At 34.4% G+C, this 9,831-nt stretch overlaps 1 protein-coding gene across 1 annotated transcript in view; it reads left to right on the top strand.

The window, feature by feature from the left end:
* The window catches only part of LOC107612252 (serine/threonine-protein kinase EDR1), an 11,906-nt gene continuing 2,081 nt past the window's right edge, over nt 7–9,831 (top strand). Inside the window, exons 1-11 of the mRNA XM_016314049.2 lie at nt 7–169; nt 2,487–2,873; nt 3,042–3,245; nt 3,682–3,870; nt 4,484–4,728; nt 5,306–5,413; nt 5,635–5,724; nt 6,497–6,592; nt 8,224–8,322; nt 8,876–8,981; nt 9,597–9,831. The exon at nt 9,597–9,831 is cut by the window's right edge and continues 18 nt beyond it. Coding sequence (XP_016169535.1) covers nt 2,625–2,873; nt 3,042–3,245; nt 3,682–3,870; nt 4,484–4,728; nt 5,306–5,413; nt 5,635–5,724; nt 6,497–6,592; nt 8,224–8,322; nt 8,876–8,981; nt 9,597–9,831 — 1,621 coding nt within the window. The 5' untranslated portion in view covers nt 7–169; nt 2,487–2,624. The remainder of the gene's footprint in view (nt 170–2,486; nt 2,874–3,041; nt 3,246–3,681; nt 3,871–4,483; nt 4,729–5,305; nt 5,414–5,634; nt 5,725–6,496; nt 6,593–8,223; nt 8,323–8,875; nt 8,982–9,596) is intronic.

Here is a 9,831-nt window from a genome sequence, read left to right as displayed (position 1 = left end):
TTTTAATCCATAAACCCATACGACTAACCTCACAACACACAAACCTCTCTCTCTCTCTCTCTCTCTCTCTCTCTCCACACGGTGATGATGATTTTGATTCCACTCTCTCTGTAACGGAATTTCAGATTCAAATGCCAGATTCCACCTCCAATCCTCCGATCCAATTGCGGTAAACTCACTCTCTCTTCTCGATTACCGTTTCCTTTCTTTTATTTACATTTCTTTCCTTCGATTTTCCGTTATCCTTTAGCTTCTATCTTAGCATTATCGGTTTCACGTTTCCGCATTGCTTCTTTCCACGTGCTTTCCTACGATCGACTTCGATTTCTGGCTTTCCTCTTGATTTCGAGTCAAAACTCAAAACGAGCTGAGTTCGTACGTTACGTTAATACATATGTAGGTCTACTCCTCTCTCTTTCTTTCTTTTCTGTTTGATCCGAATGCAGTTTTCTAAGTGAATCTGTTTTGTTGTGCTGCTCTCGGTTATGAAAATCGGAATTAGAATCCGTGAAAACGAACTGGCTCAGCTGAACTTTTGAGGTTTTGCAGTGTATATTGAATTGTACAGTGCAGGCATTCTTATATTTGCTTCTGATTTTTCTTTTTCCCTGCTATTTGAGTGTTCGTCATATGAGTAGAGTCTTACATTTAAGTGGATTTTTGTGTCGTTATTTTTAGAAGCTGCTGTGTGGTAAATCACAGTGTTGTTGTGTTTTAGTGGTTTGACTATAGATAAGGATTATGATAAAATACTATGTAGTTGACCACAGTTAGTGCAATGAGATTTCGTTGCCTTTTTTTTGGCAATAATACTGATCGGATTATTCGAATGTCTTATAAAACAAAACAGAAAGAATTATTTGAAACGAAATCTGGAGCTCCCTAAAACACGTTCTAGAAACCACAAACGGGAAGACAATGTAGGGGAATAATGAAAACAATCTATCCTGGGAAGAGAATAGATTAGGATTATCTTGCGCAGGAATAATCAGTTTAGATTGAAAATTCAGGATGAAAAATGAAGTAGTATAGCTCAAAACGGAGATACGTGAGATAAGAGAGCTTTGGTATGTCAAATAATAGTTATTTTTTGGTGACTTTAGCTTGGCTAGAGTTTGCACTTTTATGTGCAACATTTATTATGATGAGGATTGTAAAGAATAATAATGGTACCAATGTTGTTTCATGTGTTGATGCAGTGTTTGATTTTACACTAAAGGATTTCCTTTTTGCTTCAGTGGAGTTTACATACTGATATGCATAATGCATATAGTGTTTCCATATATAAACCATTGTTGGTCACGTGAAGTGCCGAGTTATTGTTTGGCTTAGAATTTGGAGGATAATTTAATAAACTAGTAAAAATCAGAGTTTTTAAAAAAGAGGTACAAAATATGGTAAGTTCCTATGTGGATGCTGGTGCATTTAGAGTTACAATTGAATAAATAACATGACTTGGATGTCTAAACGCTAGAACATTGGACAATGTTATCCTATCATGCACTAAGATAATCCGATTGTATAGATGTTAGCATAATTTGACATCAGTAACCTTTATAGTTCTATCTTAGCACATTACAGTTTAAATTGGTGCATTTGTGTAAATCCCCATAGCATTATGTGCATGGATGTGAACATAAGATGTTTGTCCATTACAAGAATGGTTAAGTTATTTGAATACTTAATGGATGTGCAGTATAACCTTGTCCACTTGTGCATACTGAAGATAAGTTCTGCCATTTATCCTAGTTTTTTGTTTTCCTTGTATTTCTGGAATATGAATCAGTATTCTGCATCATTGATGTACAAGAATGAATCGTAGTGTTTCTTTATGTACAATTTTCATTAATGGGAAATGGATCTCTGTTGGAAATGATATACAGAAGCTCTCAATAGTCAACCTTTTATCATGTGGGTTCTTTCCTTCAGAGAGTGAGGAAAGATTACCCACCCCACATTTAGTATCATCTGGTTTTTGTTGGTTGTAAATGTTAAACTGAGAGATTTACTCTCTTGCATTGTGGATGATTGAGTTAGATTGTCTTTGCCTCCTTATATCTTGTGAGCTCCAAATATGGATTTTTTTTATTAGTGAAAAATGGATGGGTCAAAACCAAACCATTAATCCATTATATGAAAAAAATTGTATTTGAAAAGTTCAGTTCATGCATGGCCCAATTAATAAATACTACCTCCATTAAGAAATAACTGTCCACTTTTGAAATCATACTTTTCCATAAATAATTGAACTTGATGGCTAATGGATCCCTGTATGATTTTGCCACCCTAACAGATTTATAGATGATATATGGGTGGAGTTGAGGAAATTCTAACAAAATTGCAAGCTTCATTTTTGTACATTGATTTTATTGCATGTTAGTTGTACATGCTTTTGATGTGTTATGTGATGATTTTGAAAATTCTATTTCCTTTTGTTTGCAAATGTTGATTTCTCGTTTTCATATTTTGTTATTTGATTCATTTAGGCTGCAGCTTGGTACAATTGAAGCTGCTGAAGTTTATATTTCAATGATTACAAATTAAAAGACTATCTTTAGCTTGATATGTCTCTTATGGGTTAAGAACTGTGGCGAGATGGTTTTAAATTCCAAATATATAAGACCATGGAGGAGACACGAGAAGATGCAGGCCCGTCAGAGCAAGGTCCATCTAATGTTTCATGGTGGCCGTCTGATTTCGTTGAAAAATTTGGATCTGTTTCATTGGGTTCTCAAGAGGAGGCCTTAAACAATAAAGAATCCCCTAGACATTCTGGTAATGATATTTTGTCACCTAAAAATGCATCTCAAGTTCTCTGGAGCACAGGAATTCTACAAGAGCCAATTCCAAATGGATTTTATTCAATCATTCCGGTGAGGATTTATTATGCCATTTTTATTTGGTTATAGTTTTACATTGTTCAATAGTGCTGCTCATCCATGGATCATGACATGCATTATTGTTTCAGTTTTGTGGTGGTACTGTGCTTCTTGTTTCGCTATCTAAATAGTCTTGTTACTAATTAATCTGATCATGTCCAGGACACAAGACTCAGAGAACGTTTTGATAGTATTCCTACCTTGGACGAGCTTCATGCTTTGAGTGGAGAGGGTTTTAGGGTTGATATCATTCTTGTGGATTCAGAAAGAGATAAAAAGCTGTCCATGTTAAAGCAACTGATTGTGGCATTAGTTAAAGGATTAAATTCGAATCCAGCTGCAGTTATTAAGAAGATAGCTGGATTAGTATGTACTTTATTATATCTTGTTGTGTACCTCTCTTTTTGAGTATGAGGATGCCTACTATATGATTGTTGGGCAGTTTTCAACACCTTATAAGTTTTTTCTTTTCCTTTTACACAAATGTATTTTACTGTTTCAGTGTTTATTGCTTCAAATAATGCATTTAACTGATTCTTTTGCCGAACAATTTTCACATGAATTATAGTGCAAAGTTTTCAAGAAACATTTTGATAATTTAAAATTTATATTTGCTAATACTTTTCCTTTTGCTTTTAGCCAGCTGCAACTTTGTTTTGGTGAAACTGGTGCCCAATAATTATTATAAGTGATTAGTCTGATGATTGGATCATTTATTTTTGGCTAATTTTGTTTAGTGGAATAATATTTTGTTTATTTTCTATGTTCTTTCATTTTTACTTTTACCCATATTTCTACACAGGTTACTGATTTTTATAAGAGACCCAATGTGGAAAGTCCAGCAAAAGCTGCACTAGATGAAACCTGCCACTTGTTTGAAAATCGAGGTGTCCAGATGCTTGGGCAAATTAAACATGGTTCATGCCGTCCTCGAGCTATCTTATTCAAAGCATTAGCTGATACTGTAGGTCTTGAAAGTAGGCTTGTGGTGGTGAGCTCCAATATCTCTTGGTGGGCTTGTTTGTTCTCTTCTATACACTTGATTACTAGTTTATGGAGTTGTTAATATAATTCATATGCAACAACAACAACAACAACATTAACAACAACAACAACAACAACAACAAAAACCACAACTACTAGGCTTTTTCCCACTAGATGAGACTGCAACCCATTATTTCCTACCTGTAAACCATGTTTTCAGACAAGCCATTAAATTAAGTCTTGTGAATAACTTTCAATTGGCGTTTTTAATGTTCTCCACCTCTAGCCATTGTGCTGCTCTCCATTCAATTGCTTCTTATGGTATTCTCGCATGTCTAAACTGCCTACAATGAGATTCTACTGTTTTGTCCATGATAGGTGTTATAAGAACTTCAAGTCTAATACAATCATTTCTATCTTGTTAAGTTGTCCACTCAATATAGTTGGTGTGTTTAGAGAAATACTTAATGGCAAATATTCACTATTCCATGTTGTTTGCTAGTTTTTGTGCCTTTCTCCCCTATTGGTATAAGAGGTTAAGGGCTTGCTTTGTTATTTTGTTTTGTTCATAATCATATCTAAATTTTGAAGGATATTTATTGCACTTCATTTTTCATCAGGGCTTGCCAAATGATGGGACTGTTGAATGCATAGACTCATACAAACACATGTCTGTGATTGTTGAATTGAATTCTGTGGAAATGCTGGTTGATCTTATGCGATTTCCGGGCCAATTGTTACCACGATCAACCAAGGCAGTTATTATGACTCATATTTCTGCAGCAGGAGAGAGTGATTCAGCAGAAAATGATTCTTGTGATTCACCATTAGAACCAAACAGTCCCTTATATGGGGTTTCAGAGAGGTTAGATCAAAGTGGATTTGAAAACCGTTGTTACTATTGCTTGGGATTATCTTACTTTTGTTTCCTTTAATTTCATTGAAATTTGATATTGGTGCTCCTCATCTTAATATATGTATAACTTTTTGTTGGAAAAAAATTGATACCATCAAGACTACAGAAAAATAATATAAGATGGGAGGATAACAGATCCTCCTTACAAGTAAAAGAAAAAAAGCCATACATGTGTTAGTTGTAACCATAGTATTGCAATTAAGTTTTCTAATTCTCTTGTTAAATAAACGTTGACACCGCATATTTTTCCTCTGATGTGATATGGTTCCACATCATCTCCCAGCAGCAAAGTCAATGAGGATAACATTGTTGCAAGTTAAAATAGGGGAACTCAAATTGGAGATGTATAGAAAGGGGAGGTTCAAAGTTTGAGAAAGCTTTTTGCTTTATTACTTTTGATTTCTACTTCTTATTATGCCATTGATTGTGAGATACAAAATTTTTAGTCCTCTATTTTTTTTTTACTTGTTCTTCCAGTAAGAGTTGTGAATTTACTGGTGTTGGTTTTCTTGGTCCCCTCTGACAGTGCTGAGAAGGAGGAAAACCTCCAATTTCACAGAAGATTTGAAGCTTCTTCGAATGCATCAGGCCGATCCTTACGTAACATGATGTTACGATCAAACAGTTGTTTGAGGTAATACTTTTGCATTGATCTTGAGATGTTTTGCTTTAGCCTTCTCCAGTTATTCTCAATTGAATTAAAGACGTTCTTCTATTTTATTTTCAGTGTATAGTCTTTTTGTTAATTAGGGTCAACCTTTTTGTATGATTATGTGAAACCTTTTTTTACTAGAGTCTCTAAAAGGTGTACAACACCAACCGTTTCTTGTTGATTGGTTTTGTCAATTCCCTCAGTTTGTCTCATAGTGAACCCAACATTGCAACTGCATTTGGTCGGCGTAGTCGGAGAAAAGCCATTGCTGAACAGAGGACAGCTAGTTCAAGGTTATTCATAATTCCTTTTTTTTTAAGATTGATATGAGTGTGCATATGTTAGGCTTAGACTCACATTTAAGCATTATTATTCATGATCTCAGTTTTTCATGCTTTGTTGTCCCTGCTCCATATAAGCTTTTCAGTTTCAGCATGGTGATGGGCTACAGCATTCTCTCCCTTATAAGGCAGAGATGTAGATGTTGTTAGCTAGACCAAGCTTTGATGAAAATATGAAGATATCAACAATGAAATTGTCATTTATGCAATATGATATAATAGATTAGCTGAGCTTATCATTGATTATTCTTTCAAATTGGGAATTCTTTTATAAAAAGTTAATACGGGCCTGTGATTGTGAAGTTCGCTACTGCTTTATCACAGTTTTCATATTTACCTTTAGTGGTGAGAGTATCTAAATAATCTACATATCTTATGTACCATTCTTAGAATCAATTGCCAATATGTTACCCATATTTTTGTTTCCGACCTGCTAGTTGTGTTTCCAACTGATCTGTGTAGGCAAATGTGTCAAAACAATCTCCAAATTGCACATAATAACTTTGAAATTAAAGAAATTTATGAACTGTCTTTTCTGTGTGTGTCTATTCACTTATAGGTTAGCATATGCGTATTTCTTGCTTTTAATTAGTCTGACTATTTTACTATTTTTATGAATTTAGTGCTAAATTTATCTATACTGTCTCCAAATTACACATACTGAATATGGAATTAAAAATTTATGGTCAGTCATTTTGTGATTCACATATTTCTGGTTTTGCAGTCCAGAACATCCATCATTTCGGGCGCGTGCACGGTCCCTGCTAAGTGGTGATAGGACAGCATTTAGAGATTTTGCTGATGATCAGGCTACATCAAGGTTTGTTGATCCATAGTATTTGCTTATGTTGTATAGTTCCCGGACATAAATGGGAGTTTTTTAAGTATCGAGTAAAATTTTGTGAAGAGTGAAGATTATAACTAAATTTTAGAGTCTGTACATTGCACATAATGTTTGTCTGTCTATTTATTTGTTTGGTTCCCACCCCCTCAATTATAAAAGGGTAATCTTCAATCTTCATTGAAACTGCTCTGCACCATAGCATGACTGGTCATAAATAGTTTAGGAATGAAGGTAATTATAGAGAGTTGCTGGTAGCATTGATTATAAAGATGGTAGAATCTTGTCATAGGTGGATGGATATGTTTGCGAAAGACCTTTAGAAGCTCCAGTTAGAAGAGTACATCAGATGGAGGATAGTCCTGAAGCTACATTTAGGAGACCTAAGGAAATTTCAGAAGAAATTATTAAAAGAAGTTTAAATATATGGGCTAAACTCAGATATGATCTGTAGTAGGGTACTATGGTGCTGATTGATTCATGTAGCTAACTCAGCCTTTTGTGATAAAGCTTGGCGGTGGTTGTATTCCTTGCATGTTTTTGAAATCTCATACTATGTGCAATTAGGGGGCAAGTCCATTTTGTTTTCTTTATTCCCTCCTCATCCCTTTTCTTCACCATATTTTTGTTGCTTTGTCGTGTTTTTGGCATTTGTCTTGTTTGCATAGGAACATTAATAATTATATGTGACTGAATTTTTTGGATTATAGATTTAATGATTTTGCATTTACTTAACTAAAACTGTCTTATGGAAGATATTTAATGTTTCTTTTCCTTTTCAGTAAAATACAGTGATAGTTTAGTTTTTTAAAGTGTTCAAATAGTCCTTATCGAATGACATGCTACTCGAGTTGTGACCAAATACATCAATCATAGATTTGTCTTGAGATTCACTGAAATAAACTAACGACATTTCACTAGTAGTTTCTTTGTATCTGTTTAGCTCCAATAAGACTCAACCCGACATTTGATCTAGTATCCTGACTAAGCTCTTACAGGTTGTCTCCACAAGTAACTAAATCATTAAGACAATATTCTACCATCTTTTAATGGTATTTTCTATATAATCTTTATCTCTAATGTATTTGTTCCTAGTCCTATCTATTATGTCGACTTATCCAGTGCAACACACTCATCCCTGTGACACGTGCATATTTCTTGGTTTTTAGTAGCAACACTCAATCTCATACAACACATATCTTGTCTCTGCACTGCAATTAACCCTTAAGCTCGAGTAATACTTTTTAATTACCAGTATATTGAGGGGAACAAAAAAATAAATAAATAAAGACGTGAAAACACCTGAATTATCAATAGAAGGTGCACTGGACTAGGACTACTGTGATACTTAACCTTTTCTGCCCATAATTTTGTTGTTACTTTGGAGGCATATATTCATTGTCTTGCTGTATATTCTATGATGTAAGTTCATGTTTCCTCAATTTGGAGGTATATTAAATTGGATTTTGTACAAGATTAACTTTTGTTTTTTTATTGTTCCATTTTCTTCTCTTATTCATGAGTCTCTGTTTGCATGGCATGTTGGTTTTTTATTTTTATTTTTATTCTTTTAAAGCTATGATTTATAAGAGAAGTTTATTGGGTCTCAGATCCAGCTATAGGTCAGATGGTGCATCCTCATCAGAACCACGTCGGCCACGAAGAAGAAGCATCAGCATTACACCAGAGATTGGTGATGATATTGTTAGGTTGATTATTATTCTAAAATGCTTGTTATTTACTTAATTCATTGTGAAGTTTGCTGGCACATCGTACCTGCTTTGAAATTCTAGAGTGAATTGTTTGGAAATGCATGATTTTTCAGATGCAGATATTGACCTCCTCATTTTTTTTTCTGCAACAAACTTTTTAGTATGCTTTGAAGGAACAGGTGTGAGGGTAGGTCAGTGTATTAAAGAGGGTCTGTGCTAATTGAGTCTTCATTAACATGTTTTCCCTTTACTTCTACAAAAAATACACAAAAAATTAACCATCATTGGACTAGAATTGTGTGATCGGTTAATCTAACTCAACTTCAAAATGAACTAACTTGACTTGTTATGATGAGAGGTATGATTATTTTCACTGGGTTCTGCTTCTTTTAATTGCTGTTGCATACCATGCATGAGTAATATTTGAGTTGACTAATTTAATATCCCATTGTTTCTAATTTTCGTTATGCATAGCCATTTGTTCTTTGAATTATTTATTTTATTCTGTATTGGCTGAGATGTATGTTGCGTGACAATTCATGATCTGTAGGGCTGTGCGGGCAATGAATGAAACCTTGAAGCAAAAACGGGGGGATGATAATTCATTCTCCCATTCTCGAAACAATCAAATTAATGAAGCAAATCTTCAGCAAAATGTATGTGTGTATTACTTTGGTGACAAAGCAATATGTTTTTATTTAAACATTTGTTTCTCTTTCCTGGCATTTTTGGCATCTAATGAAACAGTTCCTTGGTTTTCCCTGTCTGGAATATCTTTGACCTGTTATTTAGATAGTCCTGATCAAATGTTCATTTCTCGATTGAATGAGATCAATCTTGTCATGTTAAGAATTTTGACTTCTCTGTAGCTGGCAAACTGCATTTTTCACTTCTCTACCCAAAATAATTCTGGACTAGATTCTCCGTTATCTCTTGCATTGTGTTCTTTTAAATAATATTTGAATGTCATGATTTTCTCGTAATCCAGAACATTGTACTCAACTCTTTTATGGATGCCGTTTGTTATTTAGTTGAGATAGGAAAAAGAAAATATAATGGTAAAGGGATGAGTATATAAAGTACCCAAGAAGATTTGGTGGGGCAGCAAATAGGGTTTAATGGGTCTGTGGTCAAATTTTAGTTAGGTTAAGTATGATCTCTTAGGATGAGGCTTAAAGGGTTAAATTATACCTGCTGAGTTGTATGAACTGTATTTGAAAGAATGTGATTCTTGCACCTGATAAGTTACTGTTTATATTCAACTATAACAGGTGTCAAATTTTCATCTTGATGGTCATGTCCATGTAAATTCACAAAAGGCAATGTCATTACCGTCTTCCCCACATGAATATCGAGGTCAGTCTTCTGAGAGAAGTGGGCCATCAAGACGTGACGTGAACCATGAGCTGGAGTCAACTTGGAATAAAGTCCTTGAATCTCCAATGTTCAACAATAAGCCTCTGTTGCCATATGAAGAATGGAATATTAATTTCACAGAATTAACTG

The sequence above is a fragment of the Arachis ipaensis genome, chromosome B08 (assembly GCF_000816755.2).
Source record: "Arachis ipaensis cultivar K30076 chromosome B08, Araip1.1, whole genome shotgun sequence".
NCBI classification, from domain to species: domain Eukaryota; kingdom Viridiplantae; phylum Streptophyta; class Magnoliopsida; order Fabales; family Fabaceae; genus Arachis; species Arachis ipaensis.
This window is presented reverse-complemented; position numbering and strand designations above follow the sequence as displayed.